Source organism: Rhinopithecus bieti, unplaced genomic scaffold (genome assembly GCF_001698545.2).
Source record: "Rhinopithecus bieti isolate Rb0 unplaced genomic scaffold, ASM169854v2 scaffold_50517, whole genome shotgun sequence".
Taxonomy (NCBI): Eukaryota; Metazoa; Chordata; class Mammalia; order Primates; family Cercopithecidae; genus Rhinopithecus; species Rhinopithecus bieti.
In genome coordinates this window covers 708,647-728,587 of record NW_016819943.1, presented here as the reverse complement: position 1 = coordinate 728,587, position 19,941 = coordinate 708,647, and the positions used below count along the sequence as shown (strand labels likewise).

Below are 19,941 nucleotides of genomic sequence, written 5' to 3'. Positions count from 1 at the left end.
ACAACAGAACAGAAAACATTACAACTGTCTGGAATAGAGACTGTGAAATACTGGGGAGTCCTTAGCAACATGAGCAGGTGGGAGGGCTGAGGTGGGAGGGCTGCAAACCACAGGCAGTTGCGTGAAGTATGTGGGACAAAGAAGGGGGCGGAGGACCGAGTGGGTGCACATGATGCTCGGGGGGTTGGGCTCATGGAGAGGGTAACAGGCCACAGGTGGCAGCGCTGGAGGGAGGGGTGAGCCCAGTCAGTTTGGGCTGTGGGAGGCAGAGCACACACACAGCAGAGCTCTGAGTGGTGGCCATGCAGTGGCCGTGGGTCAGTTCTGAGCACAGACCTCCCAGCAGCCAGAACAGGCTTGGGGTACCCTCCACCAGGGCCTACGCTGTGGACTGTTGCAGAAGGGGCAAGGACAAAGAAGGCCCCCCCTCACCCACCCACCTTCCCTCTGCCAGACACAGCCCCTTCCAAGCAGTTGTGGGGTCCAGGGTGGTTCTGAGGAAGCAGTGAGGGCAGAATGCAAGTGCTCCTCAGGGAGGCGGTCCTCGCCCTGACGGAGGGGGTCTTGTGGGTTCTACTGGTGTCCACCAAGGCAGACCACACACACCTCAAGGGCACGCACAGGAGATGCACAGAAACAGGCCTTGGGCGGTGAATTTTTATGCAACCAAGTGGCCAAAGCAACTACGAGAAAGCACCCTAAAACCTCCCCTGGCAATCCCAATATGTCTCACCAAAACCAAGCACACCGAGGTACGCAGAGGGAGGTGGAGCCACGGGTACCTTTGCGCTGGCTCCTCCCCTTGGGGACCCCGAAGCTCTCGCTGTGGGACAGTGGTGGGCACACTCTGTGGTCCATCTTCTCCTCTGACTCAGAGAGGCCCAGGACGAAGCCCTCCTGCTCCTGGGTCTGGGCATTCTGCTCATCGACAGCTGTACAAGGAGAGTGTGTGCGACTGAGCACGCGGGTGCAAAGCCAAGGGCGCTGTCAGGCTGGGTGGAGGTCTCCTCCTCACCCCACGGCCTGATCTTCCTCAAACATCCTCTGGCTAAAGGCTTGGACTCCGAACCCCCATTCCCACCCATCTTCCCCCTGGTCCTGGCACTGGGGCAGGGCATCCCTGCTAACAGGCTGGGAGGACTGGAACCCTCGCAGGGGAAGGCAAGGGGTGCAGAGGAGCCTGGCGAAGGCTGGAGGGCTGCAGGCAGAAGGAGCGGCCACATGGACACACAGGTGTGCGGGTGTGAGACCGTGACCACAGGTCTCACAGGAGTGAGACGCTTATAGTGAAGTCAATGAGGGCTAGGAAAGAGGTCAACGGGAGGCAGCATGAAGGCGTCTGAGGGTGTAAGAGGAGGGGTGGAGGGAGGGCAAGTGAACTGGCTGGGGGCCTGGCGCCTGGACACAGGTGGAGAGGGCCATGGTGGAGGTTTTCACAACGAGCACCCTTCCATCATCACCGTGTTCAGGGGACGCTGGGCATGCCCAGTGCTGGGGAAAGCCCCCTCCTCCTCAAAAGACAGTCACCTTTTTCTGTGTGTTCTATGATCTGACGAATCGCTTTCTTCAGGCTGTTGGCTCTCAGCATGAGCTGTTCTCGAGGCCGGAATATCTGCGGCCGGGCCGGGCACGCTGATGCCACCAAGCGGTCCCCGGTGGAGCCACAGACGCTGCCCGACCCATCTCCATCTTCAGCCTCCTCGGCAATGGTGGGGGGTGGGTTGGGCAGAGAGGACGAGGCCTGGGACTCATCGTCCAAGGTCTTGAGAAGGGAATCCAGCTTCTCCTTCAGGACAGAGCACTGAACAAGGAAAGGAAAAGGCATGCAGAGCTGAGGCAGGAGAACAGGGTCTGGAGGCAGGAACCTCAGGCCATTTCACCCACACTTCCTAGAACTCAATCAAAAGGAAAATCCTAACTCTCCACACCGCAGTAACAAAAGGACCAGAGGCTACTCCCTTTGCAAATCCCCACCTTCTCTGCCCAGGCAGGTGGAAAATAGGAGAAACTGGCTGTCTGCAACCAACCAAACTGACTGCGGGCTGAGTCTTAGTCTGCACAGAAGTGCAACTTGGTAATTTCTGTAGCCTCTGATTGGTTGCAAAAAGCAATCAGATGTTTGCACAGGAGTGTGACCTTTGTAACCACTTCAGCCTCTGGTTGGCTGCTTTCTGCCACCAATCAGACTGACTGAGGACTACCACTTCATTTATATGAAGTGAGCATGAAGTGGCCAATGGGAAACTTCTAAGAGGTATTTGGACCCAAGAAGATTCTGTATCTGGGCCCTTGAGCCGATACTCGGGCAGCTCCCACACTGGAGTGTACTTTCATTTTTAATAAATCCCTGCTTTCGTTCTTCGTTGCTTCATTCTTTTCTTCCTTTACTGTGCGTACTGTCTAATTCTTTGTTCAAAACGCCAGGAACCTGGACAACCTGTAGTCACGGCCCTCTACTGGTGTCAGAGGAAGCTTCTCGCTGCCTCAGTGCCCCTCCCACCCAGGGCACGGGAACAGACCTTCTTGGCCATGACCTCTGACTCCTCCGAGCTCTCGGTCGTCTTCTCATAGGCCTTCCCCACCCGGGCCACGAAGTCCTTCACCGTCTCACAGAGCACTCTGTGGGGAGAGAAACAGAAAGACCCTTCTAGAGAGGCAGCTCCAGGCTGGGGGGCCAGGGCACCATGCCTTCCCCAGGGCCACCAGGCACTCACTTGGCCGAGGAGATGACCACCGAGTGCTGGTCCGAGGTAAGGATTTTAGAAAGGTGGGCTGCAACCGAGTCTTCATAGAAGAGAATCTGCTGTACCTGCAATCACCCCAAATGGCCAGGACTGTTGGTCTCTGTGACAGCAAGCTCTGTGACAGTCCCAGTGACTCTGTCACCTACTTCCTTGCCAGCACAGGCTGAGAAAGATGAGCCTCTCCTAACAGACCCTGTCTGACCCAGCCAAGCCTCGACTCACTTCAAACGCTAATCTGAGACTCACCTAGTGCTAGGTGAAAGATTTTAAAACCTTCGTCAAGCTGCAGACAAACTACAAATGAATCTCCTTCAGTCTGCGATCCCAGCACGGTCTGTGCTAGGGGCTTCTGTTCTGACCCCTACTCATCCTGACAGCAGTGTGCTCATGGGTCAGCTCCAGGTTTGGGTCCGTTCGCAGCAGAGGCTGTTTCTACCTGGCTGTGAGCCCCATCTGAACACACTCTTCCCCTCACCATCTGCTCTGCCTGTCAGAAGAGCAGCCCTATCCCTGTGGGATCCCTGCTGTCTTTAGGACCCAGCCCCAGAGTCAGCAAACTTACTACTGGCCAGACAGCGAATATTCTGGGCTTCCCACACACACTCTTTCTCTCAAAATTTAAAAAAGGAAAAATTAAAAATGTACAAACCATTATTGGCTTGCAAGGCCGTGGGCCCAGGCACATCTGGCCCACAAGCCTTGTTTGCAGATCGTTGTCCTAGCCTCTGACAAAAGCTCACCTCTTTGTACTACCCCACCCAGCACTGCACCAGTGCAAAATATAAACGAAAGAAGACAAAGTCTATTCTCTGAGGGAACCTGTAGGGGCGTAAAACACAACAGTAACAATCACCAAATGAAAAGAACTACCAGCTGGACTAGAGGAGGCTGAGAGAAGGGCAACTGCGGACGCCACAGAGAGGTGTAACGGGGCAGGAGCGGGGGGCTGGGGAAGAGCCACGGCAGAGCCGGCTACAGCGTTCCAGGCCTGGGGGCACCGTGGCAGGGGAGGGAACAGGCGCGCACCGTCTGGGGCTCACTGAGCAGTTGAGGAGATGCATGGACAGGATGGGAAGGCCATTAGGAGGACCACCCCACCCCACCCCGGCCCGGCAGGGCCTTTGACAACCGCAGGAAGCCCCTAGAGGGTCACAAAGCCCAAAAGGCCCCTGCCGAGGGAAGTGAGAATCCCCTCAGCCATGGGTTCACCCTGCGCCTCCGCAGGCCTGACTATGACACCCCATCACCAAAGGGGAGGCGTCTCTGCAAGGGAGGTGATGCAAAGCGCTGAGAGGACAGTTCAGATCACATCAGCATGCGAGCAGGATGTGAAGAACATGCCAGCAGTACCTCGGAATCCTCGCTGAAGTCTTCGGTGACGGTGGAGGAGGAGGCCTGTCGCGGGAGCTTGGCCTCGTATGCCATGACGCTCCACCTGCACATACAAGGTCAGCTGCACAGGCGGCAAGACGTGCAGGCCCCCAAGGGTGAACCCTGTGCCCTCCGCTTTCACGGCTGGCAGCCTTGATCTTGACACAGTTTCTGACTTCATTTTTAGGTCCTTGGTCTTGACTCTGTCCCATAACTTGGCTGAGAACAAATGTCTGCACTCCACAACTAACGGCAGTACAGCTCCATGAAAGAGAGGAAGGTCTCCCATAAATGGCTGCCTTGAGATAAGACACTGCTTCTGGCAGAAATGGATTTACCCTCCTCAAGAGAGCTGCAAATGGCTCAGCCAGCTGGCCCAGTGAGATGAGCATTTCACAGGCCCCAAGGCACACAGAGGAGGCCTGAAAAGGTGGGGACACTGCAACACCACACCTGTGCTCAGAACTCCAGGCTTCCGGGAGCAACTAGGAAGGCTAGGAGGCATCTCATCAGCGCCCCATGTGCCACAGGTCAGCGAGTGCCAAGTGTGTCACTTGGAACAACAGTACCTCACTCAGGGAAGGTATCACAGTGGCTTTAGGCACTAGAGGATAATTTCCCAAAACTTCTTCTGGGAACAGACTATGGCAAAATGAAACTGTTCAAATAAGCGCAAGGAGCACTTTTCCGACGGGTATGAGATCCGGGCTGAAGCAGCCAAAGACGGCACAGCCGTCTTCTCCACGGCCCTGACACGCTCAGGCTTGACCTCCTGGGGAGACCAGATCATTCTAGGGCATGGCTGGTTCTTAATCTCTTTTGTTTTTATCCTTGTCATAATCTGACCAAATATCAAAGACTATCAGAATATATGCTCAGGTCAAATCTTTACAAATAATTTCAGAGGGCCCACATTTTCCACAGACCCCAGGTTAGGAACACCTGGTCGAGGTCACCTGTCTCTCAGAGTCTCCTCATACGGCACCGGAGCATATCCCCACTCACCTGTCCAGCATCTTGGTGCTGGCTCTCTCCAACTTCTCCAAGATCTGGGGGAGCTGGGTGTCATCATCGCAGGCTGAGCCCCAGCCCAGCACTCGGGCCAAGTCGTTCCCTGTGCCGAGCGGAAGCACTCCCAGCTGACACTAAGGAAACACGGGGGAAGATGTGTAGGCAAACACCTGGGGGTGGGGACCACCTCCCAGCCCGCAGCCTTCCTTGTCACCCACCATGAGGATTACATCAGCAATGTGGGGATGTGACCTAAAACCGTGCAGCTTGCACATTATAGGCAGAGCCCACTGGAAGGGACAGATGACATTTTCCTTGGCAATGAGACAGAAACATGACTGCCCTTGAGATAAGATGCTGCTTCTGGGAGAAACGGATGAGCCACAGGTCCATCTCTCAGCTGTCGCCACATCTTGATGGTCAGCCCCTCACATTCTCTCTGATCTGTCTCCCAAATCCCCCGGCTTCCCATTTTCACCACTATGACCACAGCCCCAAGGACTCACTCTGACGCCTCGCCACCCATCCCTCCATCCACTACAGCGTCTCACTCACTAATGCCAAATTCTTCTTCCAAAAACATCACGAGTGTCACTTCTCTCCTCTAAATCCTATCAAAAAAAGGTGCCAGGACCCTTCTCAGTCTGGACGCCACCCTGAAGCCTTGCCAGAGCTCAGCCTCTGCCCACCTGCCTGCTGTTCCATGAAGACACCTCATCCATTGCTCAGGCCTCACCCTCTACCTGGATTCCCATCCCAGAGCTCCAATGAGATCCCACTACACCACTTCATTGCTTAGGAGACCTCTTGAAACGCCCACTGCCCAGAATTCACCAGCTTCTGACTCTGACAATGCAGTGACCAGGGCCATGAAGGCCTGCGGTGCAGTGTGTGGGGAGGCGTTACTGTCCTTGAGGCAGGAATCCTGCCACGCTCCAGCCTACAGCACCGTACAGCCCTCTGCTCACCAGATGCAAGTGACCATGCTTGAGGCCCTGCTGCCTGTGGGGACAGCAAACACCAGAGGAGGTCCTGCCTCACCAAGGGGACATCTGGCAGTGGGGAGGCAGGAGCAAGCAGGCCAGGACACCGGAGCCAACATACTAGATGGAGAGAACCCAGCGCTGAAGAGTGCCCAGAGGGGCTGAGGACTCCGCGAGGGCTTCCTGGAGCCTTAAAGGAAAAGGAAAGCAGTGCACAGCAGGCATAGATGGTGCTCCAGCAGGGAGGCACCACACTGGAAGGGCAAGGCAGAGCTCAGTGAAGAGGAGGACAGTGAGGAAACAGAAGGCAGACAGGCAGAGGAACAAGCAGGAGGCAAAGCTGGGACTCTGGCAAACTCTTAAAGGTCTGCACTTTTCCCAGAAGCATCGTGCTTGGGGGATGCACAGGCAGAAGTGGCCCGGGAAAGGTTGCCTGGGTGAGCTGCAGATGGACAGAGGCCAGGGTACTGTGGATGGCAGGACTGAGGCCACAATTAGTGAGAAACAGGCAGGAGGAAGAGACGGAGGAACCAAGAACAACTGTCCAATTTCCTGGCTCAGACATCTAGAGGGATGTTTTCAGACTCGAAGGAAAGGAATGCGGGGCACGGGCTGAACATGGTGTAGTGTTGGAAACTCGCAGCACTAGGAGACATCCAGAGAGGCCCAAGGCCCAAGGCATCCAGAGATGTCCCCAGGACAGAGATGACAGCAGAAGCCCTGCTAGTCGCTGAGCGTTCCAAAAGTGAAGGAGGAGAGGCCCCAGCAAGGCTCTGCGGACACAGCGTTAAGGTAAGGGGACGGACGGAGAGGCCACCATGGAGCAGGAGCAGCCAGGAAGACGAGAAACCCCAAGGCAGCAGGGGCCCAGCGAGGGCATGGCCGCCACAACAGGCGCCAAAGAGAAGCAGGGGAGAGAAACGTGTGCTGATCTTGGCTGAACGTATGAAAACCAGCCACAAGGTTCCACTGTCTTCCTAACTAGTGACAGTGAACTTGCAAATAATACACAAAATCAAAAATTAGAGTAGTCTATGCTAATCCACCAGCAGGCGGCACCACTGCTCCTTCTGAGCCGCTGGCCTCCTGGCCCAGGCTGTCAAAGTCCACCCACCTGGGAATACTACCAAGTGAGCAGGGCTGGGTAGGGACTGCAGAATCACTGAAAAATACATCCACGTCACACAGAAGACTGAGTTTTTTAAAAATGGGGCCATAATAAACATAAGAAAATATAGACGCAAATCTTCCTAATCTTGGGGTGTAGACGGCTACAAATATGACAGACGTTGACTAAAATCATGAAAGAAAAGACCCCCCCCCACCCCCCCGCAAAAAGGATGTTGAACTGACAAATGACAAACTGAGAAAAAAATATCTGCAGTGATAGATAAGAAGTTAATATAACAACAATCCTCACACATTCATTTTTAAAGGAAAAAAAAGGTGAATATTCAAAGAGAAAATGAGGCAAAAAAACATGAACAGGTTGATTTATTTAGAACTTCACAACCAACTGAGGAGGCTTCGACTTCACCAGGAATTAAGTAAAGATCAGACATTTTTTGGCCTACTTAGCTGGACAAAAACTATAGAGATGAACAGCTGGGATGGTGCACGGGAAAGGACAGCTTTAAGAGGCATCAGGCACGGAAGCTGGCACAGCCCTGAGGAAAGGCAGTTTGTCCCCACATTTCAATACTTAAGTTTGGGTGCGCCCAGAGAGGAGACCCCTGGGAAGTGATCTCCATGCTCACACACAGAGGTGAGCTGGCCCAGGGCTCCCAGGTGTGCCCAGTGGAAAACGACACAAGGATGCCTACTTACAGACACAGGCAGAAGGTGTGTGCAACATCTTAATCAGTGATTTTTAAAAAGCAGTAACAGGCTGGGCGCAGTGGCTCACGCCTGTAATCCCAGCACTTTGGGAGGCCGAGGTGGGCAGCTCACGAGGTGAAGAGATCGAGACCACCCTGGCCAAAATGGAGAAACCCTGTCTCTACTAAAAATACAAAAATTAGCTGGGCATGGTAGTGTGCACCTGTAGTGCCAGCTATTTGGGAGGCTGAGGCAGGAGAATCACTTGAACTGGGGAGGCAAAGGTTGCAGTGAGCCAAGATCGCGCCACTGCACTCCAGCCTGGCGACAGAGCAAGACTCCACCTCAAAAAAACAAAACAAAACAAAACAAACAACAACAACAAAAGCAGTAACAGAATTATGTGCTGTGATGGAGAGAGGCCACAGACAGCAAAATGCTGGTACTGGCTGATCACCTGTGGAGGCCATGGCTAGGTGTGGAAATTCAACGAATATATGAACACTTTTATATGCAATCAGGAAAATCTATTTTTATTTTAATACAAAAACTAAGTCCAATGAACCATGACTCTGACTTGAGAAATTCAAGTATACTGCCGTCCCCTTCTCACAAGCAAGAGGCCTCAAGTCAAAAATTACCCAGTAAAGCAACAGCCCCACCCAGTCCTGCTCCCCACATGGGTCCTTTGTTGGCAATTCTTTTCATAGCTCCCTTCAGGTCCCCCTCATACATCGTGGTCTGAGCCCCCGGGCCTCCACAATGCCAGGGGGTGGCCTGGGCTCTCCCCTCTCTGCCTTGGCCACCAAACTGCACACTCCCCAAAACCATCCATGGTTTCTGGCCTGAGAACAGGCACCCCGAGATGAACAGGAGCTGAGACTGCGTGATTTCCCTCTAACCTCCGCACCCTCTCTGCTCCTGGCTGGGTTCCCTCCCGTACAGGTACCTGTTTATGAAGGTTGAGGCTGTCGATTTCAGAGAGGACCCAGCCAACACTTCCATCCCCACCACAAACCAGAATCCGGAAAGTGTCAAACTTCTGGAATAACCGTAAGCTGCAGAGAAAAGAGAACGGCCATGAAATGACGCTCATTCCACAGGACAAATGACAGGCTTGTCAGCAGGGGGCTGAGGGGCCACCTATGCTCCTCATGGCTGACCTGCACCAGAGACAGAGCACACACAGGTCCTGCCACGTGACACCAGCCGCCTGCACACCCCTCCACTCAGGGTCCACTTTGTCAAGGGGATGACAGCGGCACTCGGGTCCAACCAACTGCTCCCACCAGGGCCATGCCCCACCCAGCGAGAAGACCACTCAGTTTGGTGAGCCACTGCACCCTCTGCAGACACCACAGGCTCAGTGGCGGGCCAAAATTGCATCCCCTGCCAGGCTCATAGGCACAGCCTTCCGTGGCCCCTGCCCATGTGTGCCCACCCTGCGTCACTGTCCCTGCCTCATCCACATGTGGCTCCTGTCAGCCTTCCCAGCATGCCCTCTGGGCTGCCTGCATCACCCTACACCCTCAGCCTTGGCACTCCCTGGCCCTGGGCCGCAGTCTGGCTTCCACCCTGGCCCTTGTTCTAGTCACCCTGGAGCCCCAGGCTGCCTGACCTGCCTGCGGGCTACGTGTCCCCACTGCAGCACATTTGCCTGGGCCCACTCAGTCCTCCGGTGACATGACCCATGCCTCCTACCCTCCTAACTCCTCGGTTTCCTTCCTGGGCTCCCCCTGTCAACCTACCCCTGCCCAGCAGCGTCCCTACTCAGGACACCACTGCCGCTTCTGCTCACTCCTCATCCTCTTCCTATGTGACCACGTCCAGTTTGTTTCAAGAATCACACAGATGACTCTGGATCAACAGCCCCCAGGCAACTCCTGAAAGGCGACACTTGTACCTGCCCTCCAGAACACACCTCTCTGGTATCCTAGGACACCTCTAACAGGACACAACCCTACTCAGAGAATGGTAGCCCAACCACCAACCCAGTCGAGAGGCCAGACCCTCCTCCTCTCAGCCTGCAGCCGACCCAGCCCCTCCTGGTAGCCTCTCCTCCACACCCAACCCAGGTACCAGCTCAGGTCACCACCGTGCTCTCGCAGAGTCCTACAGAGGAATCAGTCACTATGACACCCTTCCTGAAAGCTCCCCACGTGAGTTCCAAGAAGATCTTTCTAAAACACGAGCCTGGCCATGGGCCTTGCTTTATGAGGTTGCCCCTCGTTTGCAGGAAAGAGCCGAACCTCTTGGCCAGCACCCGCAGCCCTCCCCGATGGCAGGTGCCACCTTTCTGCTGCTGCCTCTGGTGTGGCTCTGCAGCGTTCCCTCTTGCCTCACCTCTGCACAAGCAGTGCCCTCGGCCCAGAAGCCTCCCCGTCTCCCTGCAGACATCAGAACACTAGAGCTCCTCAGATGCCAGCTCGGGGAGACGTGGAAGAACGCCCAGTGTGACTTGACACCCCTGCCTCCCGGGTTCCCAGAGAAGTTGCATCACCCCATTGAAGTGCCGGGGGACCCTGCGTGTGCTCCTACCCATTCCCTGCATCTGCACTCCTGGCCTGGCTGACCTGTGCACCCTGCCTCGAGCTCAGTGTCCGACCCAGAATGAATGTTCAGAAGACAGGCAGGCGTAGGTGATGTGGCACCAAGCCCAGGCTCCACACAGAACACTGACACCTGTAAGGCCCCTTGCTCTTGGGAGAAGAGGTGACAGGTCAAGGCCGGGAACTGGAACACGAAGCAGTAGCTCCCGATTCTGCTGTGAGCTGTGTGAGATGAGCTGCTCCCAGAAACGGGAAATGACTGACTCAACTCCCTTTACGCCGCTGTGGGGGCTTCCTAAATCATCCCATCTCATACTGAACTCCCACTAGGAATCATGGGGTTTTGCTTGCACACCAAAATTAGTATTTTGTTATTCTCGAGATCAGCTGTGTAGCCTGCCCTGCCACAGCCATTTCAAAGCCTTCCTCCAGCACCCCTGGTACCATGTTTAATAATAACCTCAGCCTACTCGGTGCACTGTGATAACAGATGTATTATACCTCCACTTTCCCCACTTTTTAACTAAAATTATTTCTTTGCCAGGCACAGTGTAATCCAACACTTTGAGAGCTCGAGGAAGGAGGATCACTTGCGTCCAGGAATTTGAAACTAACCAGGACCACACAGTGAGGCCACTCTACAAAACGTTTGAAGAGTTTTGTGACGCTCAACAAAACATTTAAAAAAAAAAAAAAATCAGCACACCTGCAGTCCCAGCTACTCAGGAGGCTAAGGCAGGAGGCTGGTTTGAGCCCAGGAGCTGTAGTGAGCCAGGATTGCACCAGTACAGTCAGCCTGGGCAACCTAGCAAGACCCTGTCTCAAAAAATATAAAATTAAAAATAAAATTAAAATAATGTCTTGATCAGCCTACTAGTGATTGCAATCCTCCACCATTCAGATAAGTCTTTCTACAGAAAATGTGGGAGTGCTGCCTTTGTGGAAGCAGGCTGGAGTGCTGCCATCTGTGAGTGCCCTCCAACTGTGCCTGGCTGGGAGTGGGGACAAGCAACACAGAAGACACCAGAGGACCAGCGATGAGCAGCATGTTCCTCTTACCCTGGCACGCACGCCAAGGATACGCAGGGAACTGGCCGAGGTTCACCTCAGAGTAGCCCCTGGCTCGTAAATACACAGACCCCCCCGACTCCTCCCAGAAAAACACAGGCCAGACCACAGGTTCTGCAGGCACTTCCCACTTCGGGTATCCTGGACCATCTCTGGAAGTGCTAGCAAGTCCTCTCAGAGCTCCGACCTGGAGCTGATGCTTCCAAAGGAAGAAGAAATTCATTGAAATGGCAAAATTCACAAAAGCAAATGTTTTCTACAAACTTATGAAAAGTACAAAACTACAAATAACACACACTGGCTCTCCAGCAAGCAGAGGAGCAGTCTAATCTCTGTGCTGCTGCTGAACAGGGGAATCACTCGGGCCCAACGTCGCCCTCGCGTGTTCCTGCTTTGCAGCACCTGCACACCGCGTAGCCTCCCGTGCCTCTCAGCAAACACTGCTCCTGGCCTCGCTGCAGGACAGCTTCTTTCTCAACGCTAGGCAGCCGTTACAAAGAACGTGGCATGCCAGGAAAACACACCCATGGATCAGATAGATAGATAGATAGATAGATAGATAGATAGATAGATAGATAGATCGATCTATAGGCATGCCAGGAAAACACACCCATGGATCAGATAGATAGATAGATAGATAGATAGATAGATAGATAGATAGATAGACAGACAGATAGAAAGAAAAAATGAAAGAAAGAAAATATACCCACAACGTTGTGTGCAGACACACGCAGAAGGCATTTGTGCAACGGCAGGTAAAGAAGAATCCTGACTGGCTCAAAAGATGCATGTGCATGGGTGTGTGTACATGGGTGTATGTATGTGTACATACATGTGTGCACACGCGCTATGTTCCAAGTTGGAAGGCCATGCACCTCTGTCAAGAGTGGGCACCTCTGCAAGTGCAATTTGGGGAGGAAGCAGTTTAACTTTTCTTTCCTATTTAAAACTTTGTGTCTTTAATTTTTTTTTTTTCTAACAAGCACACACCACCTACACAATTTTTAAAACTCCAAGAAAGATATATTTTACAAGCTTCCTACCCGAGGTGTGGGCCTCCGTTCATGAGGTCGAAGACCTGGGCGGGATTTAGCAGCTGTTTGAATCTTCTGAGGAACTTCACACCCTGGTTGTCCCCACTTTTTGAATTGACGAAGACCAACAGTGGGCTTGTGCAAGACGGAGGACAGCTGGCCTTCCAGAACCCTGGACGCGAGAATGAACAGAAGAAAACATGTAGGCCACGGAAGATGCTGGGGGCACAACTGATGGAATCAGCAGCAGCAGACCCCTCCAAGGACACACGCCTGACGCACGCACACCTATGACTCAGGAGGAGGTCAGCGAACAGTCCCCACGGCCGCTCCCCATGTGTGAGGCCGGGAGCCCCATCCATCTGATCTCACATTCACAAGGCGTCCAACTGCCACCTTGCTGCTCTTCTCTTCCTGATCTCCTCTCAGCCATGGACCCCACATCTCTCCTTCTACCAGTACTTGTTAACAGGTGCCACCATGTCCCAGTCAGACGTGACAACAGCTGCAAGCCAGTGTGTCAGCAAGTGCTAGGCAGAGATGGAGCACAGCTTCAACGGCTCACGACGGACAAGGCCACAGACCCGGGTTCCACTCAATAGCATCACCTCCACATCAAGCACCTGGCTTGGGTCTCAGGCCCATCTAAGGGCAATGCCACAGAGTCAGGGCACCATGTGCCACTCTGTGCAACTCCTCCAGTACCCCCCACAGCTGTGCCTGACCTCTTGCTGACATCTCACCAAGACAACCAACTCCAGAGCTGGAGAGGAGAAAGTGCGTGGAGAAGGAAGCATGTGGGCAGGCATGAGAAGGATGAGCATGTGTGGTACCCACCATCAGAGTCGATGCTGTTGAGAGCCGTGGGTGGGATGACTGACACTTTGCATAGGCCAAGGGGGCACTTGGTCAGCAAGGATTCTTTACACGATGTGTGAACCTGAAACAAGAGTCCCCGCATCACCAAGGGTCACTGGCACCCTTCACACACACCAGAAATCCTCCTGCCCTGTAGCTGATGAGCTGGCCCCGGGGGAGGCGAGCGATTTCAGAGCTGGGCTGGCCTGCTCCCATCAGGGGTCCCGGGCCCTGGCTTTGCACTTGAGAAGGCGTAACACAGAAACACCGGGCAGGAGCCAGTCATGGTTCACACCGTGTGAGCTACAGTCCTGTACCCAACCCTCTGGCCCTTCAACCACAGCTACCTCAAACTTTCAGGACGACGGTGAGGGCTCCCGGGGCCACGTGCCTCTATGTGTCCCCTGTGTCTTGGCTTCCTCCTGGCAGCCAGATGTGCTAGGCAAGTGACTGCAGCAGCCACTTCACAATGACCAACTCAGAAGCAAGCACATGGAGGCTCCCTGAGTCTTCCCCTGGAAGCACATCTCACCACCTGGAGCAACGATGAGACCCAGGACCTGGCAGGAGGCCACGTGGGCTGCACCCCTTCCACATGGCTGGGCTCACTGGAAACACTGCCCAGAGCCTACGCGCTCCGAAGGCCCTCTACATCTTTCCTGCTTCCACACCACAGAGGCGGCCAGCTCAACCGTCCCAGGTGACCCCTCACAACCCGGCTACAGTGCCTGCCGCATGATGCAGGGTGACATCTGTCATAATAATACACATCTGCATGTGTCAAAAGGCAGGAATAAATTCAACAGGAAGAAATACCCCAAAAACACAGCTAAGAAGAAAGACCCAACAGTTCAAAAACCCAATCTCAGCCGGGGGGGCCTCTGGGATGATTTTACCAGGATCCAGCAGATCATGTGGAGCCACAAGGCCCACATGGGCACCGTAGGGAGCAGGCCCTCCCCTCCAGCCCGGGCGCCGGGGCCCACACTCACCATGGCCTTGCACCAGAGGCAGCGCCAGTCCTGCAGGCGCAGCACGCTGCCACAGGTCTTGTCGCACACAGTGCACTTGGCACTCACAGGTAGGTTTCCTTCCAACCACTGGTGGGGCATTGCGATCTGCAACCAAACAGGCACGCGCTAGGGACGCTCTCAAGGCTCCACGTCAAGGGCAGCCAGGAGCCCTCAGACGGAAACGCTCGTTGTGAACTCAGCCACGGCATTCTTCCCAGCACAAGCTCCTTCCCTGATGGTCAGTGAGGGCAGGGATGGCAGGGCCTGTGAAGCACAATCTACCCACAGCAGCTGTCGGAGGTGCAAACAAGACCCACAGGGACAGGATGGAGCTCGAGCCACGGCATTCTTCCCAGCACAAGCTCCTTCCCTGATGGTCAGTGAGGGCAGGGATGGCAGGGCCTGTGAAGCACAATCTACCCACAGCAGCTGTCGGAGGTGCAAACAAGACCCACAGGGACAGGATGGAGCTCGGGAGTGTGACAACCACACAGAGACTGCGTATGCTTTCCACTGTGACACCCAATGCCAGTGTGACCGTCTCAAATGAAACAGAGGTGGGGAGGGAAGGGAGGAGGCTTGCAAGGGGCCGTGCAGGTGGGGGGCCCTGGCTCAGGGCCCCACGGGTGGTATTTCTTAACATACCCCATCTGCATCTTCAATGATGTCCTTCCCGATCGAGGCCAGCGTGGTCCACTTACAGTTATTGGTTGCACGCACAGCACAGCGCTTGTGGGCCTTAAATTTGCACACTGTGAGAGAAGGGACACATAAGCCTACAAGCTGTGTCTGTGCCAGGAGCTTCCCATGCTGAGCAGTGTTGTGAGAACTGTCCAGCTCCAGAAAAGTCAAGGAAGGAATCAATGGCACTCCCATTTTATAAGTGAACTACTGTGATACGCTTAGAGGCTGATGGCGGTGGGACCGGCGCCGGCAGGGAAAGCTGGGGATCAGTATGCTTTGTGTAACAGGCCAGAGAGTGAGCAGTGGAGACTGCAGGTCGTAACCAGCTTCCATCACCACTATTCAACTCTATTGTGTAGCACAAAAGCAGCCAGAGACAGTATTTTTTTGTGGACACAAATTTGAATTTCATGTAATTTTCATGTGTCACAAAATATGATTCTTCTTTTGATTTTTTCCAATCATTTAAAAATTTAAAAGTCAGTCTGAAGCGTGGGAGCTGTACAAAAACAGGCAGAGGCAGGGTGTGGTCCAGGCTACAGCTAACAAGCCCTGCTCTAGCCCACTGCTTTTGCCACCAGACCGGATGCCCCTGCCCAAACGCTGCAGCCCTGACCTCTAAGTCTGTAACGCACTTTCAGTCCGTATATGCGCAGCCCTGTCTCCCCAGCTGCGGAGTGTGAGACACGGGGGCTGACCACTGTTCCTTCAGTGTCTTTCCCTGTGTGCTCTAGGCTTCCCGTTTCTCCTTTTGCCACCCACCACTTCCCTTCTTTTCACTGTTTGAGCACTATAAAAACATGATTTATCAAGGACTCTTCGGCAGGTAAAATAAACAAGAATGGCATCATAGAAATCACTGTGCCCTTGACTGACCACATGGGTGACAATGGCTTATTTATGGTGACTGGGTTTGGATTTCCAAGGCTTTATCAAGTAAAATGCCAGGCCACCTTTCCTGACAGAATAACAAATGCACATCCGTACCCTCGCAGGACAGCCCGTGCGACGTGACCCCAGACAGAGCCTCACGGCACACATTGCAGTAGGTCGGCCTCGCGTGGGAACAGGCGTACCAATTGTGCATCCCTGAGAAGTGGTCCATGCTGTACTGGGTGGGCTGGAAGAACGAAACCAAGACGGCAAAGGTAAGACTTCTCTTTTAAATTGTTAAATGCAGTAACTTGGACAAGATTAAACAAAGTATCCAAGAGAGGAGAGAAGGAAGGTTTATAAAGGGCAGGTCTGCCGAGAGGACAAGCAATAAGCTTTAATTGTATAAGGAACATGCTGAGAATGTGAGCTCCAGACTGTGGGTCCGCAGGTGGGAGACACTTAGACAGCAGACACTGGGGTGAGGGAGGCAACAGGAGGCATTTGGAGAAGGGTATTTTCTTTTTTAACCTCAAAGTGCTCCCTGTTCTGCACAGTCTTTAACGCTGCAATCCAATCTTCCATTTCTTTTCTGTTATCAGCACACAAGATGAGCTTCCTGCATGGAGTTATGACCTAGAGAAAGAAACAGGTTCAATAGATCCATGAACAAAAGGCAAGTGCTGATAGCTATGAATGCTTTCTTAAAACCGACCTCACATAGACATAAAAATTACTATTTCATTCACGTATTCACACTGAACTGGAAACAAAATGGTTATCAAGGATCACTAAAATTAAAATAAGAACGATCTCAAACCAAAAGACAGTGAAATTTAGTTTTTATATGTTCATCAGCAATCAACTTAAGTGGACATTTATAATTGCTTACTACTTAGACACAGTAGTAAGCCCTAGGAAATAAAAAAAGAAGTAACAACTGTGTCTTTAGAACAGTGGAAGACACAGTTGCTACTGCTTCAGGGAGCCCACAGTGATGTCCAGCATTTGAACTGTTGAGGGAAGTCTGCTCAGCTGTAAGTCTAGAACACCATGAGCATGCATCACATATAAATGTTCTTGTAGAAAACCTCAATATCAGACTAGGCAGGACCTGAACAACTTGACTAGAACTAAAGTTGCGACCTGGTAATAATCAACAAATGAAAATGATATCCATAATATATAAAGGGTTGTAATCAGTAGGAAAAAATCTTCCTGATATAAAAAAGGCTATGAAATTGCATTTTACAAAAGAAATACATCAACATTCTTTTTTGTGTGTGGGGGGGTACATGATAGGTATTTGTATTTATGGGGCATATGAGACACTCTAATACAGGCACAGAGTAAATGGGGTATCCATTGCCTCAGGGATTTATCCTTTCTCTGTATTATAAACTATCCAAGTATACGGAGTTATTTTTAAATGTACAGCAAATTATTAACTGTTGTCACCCCGTTGTGCTATCAAATACTAGACCCTGTGTATTCTAACTATGTTTTTGTACCTATTAACCATCCCCCCAGCCCCACTACCCTTCCCAGCCTCTGGTAACCATCAATCTACTGCCTATCTCCATGAGTTCAACTGTGTTCTTTTTTTTTTTTTTTTTAGCTCCCACAAATAAGTGAGAACATGTGAAGTTTGTCTTTCTGTGCTTGGCTTATGTCACTTAACATAAGTGTCCTCCTGCTGTTGCAAATGACAGGATCTCATTCTTTTTTATGGTCGAATAGTACTCCCTGTGTACATGCACCACATTTCTTTATCCACTTGTCTGCTGATGAACACTTAGGTTGCTTCCAAACCTTAGCTACTGCGAATAGTGCTGCTATCATCACGGGAGTGCAGACATCTCTTCATACACTGATTTCCTTTCTTTTTGGTATACACCTAGCAGTGGGATTGCTGGATCGCATGGTAGTTGTATTTTTAGTTTTTTGAGGAACCTCCAAACTGTTCTCCACAGTGGTTGTACTAATTTACAATCCTACCAACAGTGTACACGAGTTCCCTTTTCTCCACATCCTCACCAGCATTTGTTATTGCCTGTCTTTTGGATAAAAGTCATTGTAACTGGGGTAAGACGTTATCTCATTGTCATTTTTATTTGCATTTATCTGATGATCAATGATATTGAGCACTTTTTCATATACTACTTGCCATATGTATGTCTTATTTTGAGAAATGTCTATTCTGCCTATTTTTTAACTGGATGATTAGATTTTTCCCTTTTGAATTGTTTGAGCTCCCAATTTATTCTGGTTATAATCCCTTGTCAGAGGAATAGTTTGCAATTTCTTTTTGTTCTGTTTGTTTGTTTGAGACAGAGTCTCACTCTGTCACCCAGGCTGGAGTGCAATGGTGCAATCTTGGCTCACTGCAAGCTCCACCTGCTGGGTTCATGTCATTCTCCTGCCTCAGCCTCCCGAGTAGTTGGGACTACAGGCGCCGGCCATCATACCCGGCTAATCTTTTGTATTTTTAGTAGAGACAAGGTTTCACCATGTTAGCCAGGATGGTCACGATCTCCTGACCTTGTGATCTGCCCACCTTGGCCTCCCAAAGTGCTAAGATTACAGGCGTAAGCCACCGTGCCCGGCAGTTTGCAAGTATTTTCTCCCATTCTGTGGGCTGTCTCCTCACTTTGTTGATTGTTTCCTTTGCTGTGCAGGAGCTTTTTAACTTGTTAAAAACAGGAGCTTTTTTCACTGTTTCCTTTGCTATGCAGGAGCTTTAACCATTTGTCCACTTTTTGCTTTGGTTGTCTGTGCTTGTGGAAATTACTCAAGAAACCTCTGCCCAGTCCAACGTGCTGGAAAGTTTCCCCAATGTTTTCTTTGCATAGTTTCATAGTTTGAGGTCTTAAAGTCTTTAATCCATTTTGATTTGATATTTGTATATGGCAAGAAACAGGAGTCTAGTTTCATTCTTCTGCATATGGATAACCAGTTTTCCCAGCACCATTTATTGAAGAGACTGTGCTTTCCTCAGTATATGTTCTTGGTACGTTTGTCAAAAACATGTTCACTGTGTATGTATGAATTTATTTCTGGGTTCTCTATTCTTTTCCATTGTTCTGTGTCTATTTTTATGCCAGAACCGCGCTGTTTGGGTTAGTATAGCTCTGTAGTATAATCTGAAGTCAGAAAATGTGATTCCTCCAATTTTTCATCGGGGTAATTCTGGCTATTCTGGGTCTTTTGGCTATTCTGGATCCGTATAAATTTAGAATTATTTTTTCCATTTCTGTGAAGAATGTCCTTGGTATTTTAATAGGAATTGCACTGAATCTGTACATTGCTTTGGGTAATACGAACATTTTCACACTGTTGATTGTTCCAGTCCATGAACACGGAGTATCTTTCCATTTTTTGTGTGTTCTCTTCCATTTCTTGCATCAATGTTTTGTAGTTTTCATTGTAGAAATCTCTCACTTCTTTAGTTAATTCCTAGGTACTGTATTTTATTTGTAACTACTGTAAATGGGATTACTTTACTTTCTTGATTTCTTTTCCAGATTGAGCACTGTTGGTACATATAGAAATGCTACTGAATTTTGCACATTGATTTTGGATCCTGCAACTCTACTGAATTTATCAGTTTTAATAGTTTTTTTTTGGTGGGGTCTTTAGATTTTTCCAAATATAAGATCACATCATCTGCAAACAAGGATAATTTGACTTCTTCCTTTCCAATTTGGATGCCCTTTACTTCATTTTTGTTGTTGTTGTTGTTTGATTGCTCTAGCTTGGACTTCCTCAAAGAAGAAATACAAAATGGATAATAAGCAAGTAAAAAGCTGCTTAATCACTCTAGTCATCAGAGAATGCAAATGAAAATAGCAATCTATTTTCGCCCATGGGATTGGCAAAGTTTTAAAAGATGACTATCCAGTACTGACAAACATGTGGGGGAAAAGAATTCTCCT

The 19,941-nt window shown here is 51.2% G+C and overlaps 1 protein-coding gene across 9 annotated transcripts in view; it reads right to left on the bottom strand.

Moving 5' to 3' along the window:
• DGKD (diacylglycerol kinase delta) overlaps nucleotides 1–19,941 on the bottom strand; it is a 114,911-nt gene that overhangs the window by 22,014 nt on the left and 72,956 nt on the right. For all 9 annotated transcript variants that reach the window (XR_001882830.1, XM_017859372.1, XM_017859371.1 and 6 more), the window contains 13 exons: nucleotides 16,538–16,642; nucleotides 16,121–16,253; nucleotides 15,095–15,201; nucleotides 14,429–14,554; nucleotides 13,416–13,518; nucleotides 12,588–12,750; nucleotides 8,877–8,985; nucleotides 5,121–5,260; nucleotides 4,095–4,179; nucleotides 2,715–2,809; nucleotides 2,520–2,619; nucleotides 1,528–1,801; nucleotides 783–932 (listed from right to left, as the gene is read on the bottom strand). Coding sequence is in view for 8 of the 9 variants with exons in the window: in XM_017859372.1 (XP_017714861.1) it covers nucleotides 783–932; nucleotides 1,528–1,801; nucleotides 2,520–2,619; nucleotides 2,715–2,809; nucleotides 4,095–4,179; nucleotides 5,121–5,260; nucleotides 8,877–8,985; nucleotides 12,588–12,750; nucleotides 13,416–13,518; nucleotides 14,429–14,554; nucleotides 15,095–15,201; nucleotides 16,121–16,253; nucleotides 16,538–16,642 (1,690 nt within the window). In the remaining variant the exon portion in view is untranslated. The remainder of the gene's footprint in view (nucleotides 1–782; nucleotides 933–1,527; nucleotides 1,802–2,519; nucleotides 2,620–2,714; nucleotides 2,810–4,094; nucleotides 4,180–5,120; nucleotides 5,261–8,876; nucleotides 8,986–12,587; nucleotides 12,751–13,415; nucleotides 13,519–14,428; nucleotides 14,555–15,094; nucleotides 15,202–16,120; nucleotides 16,254–16,537; nucleotides 16,643–19,941) is intronic.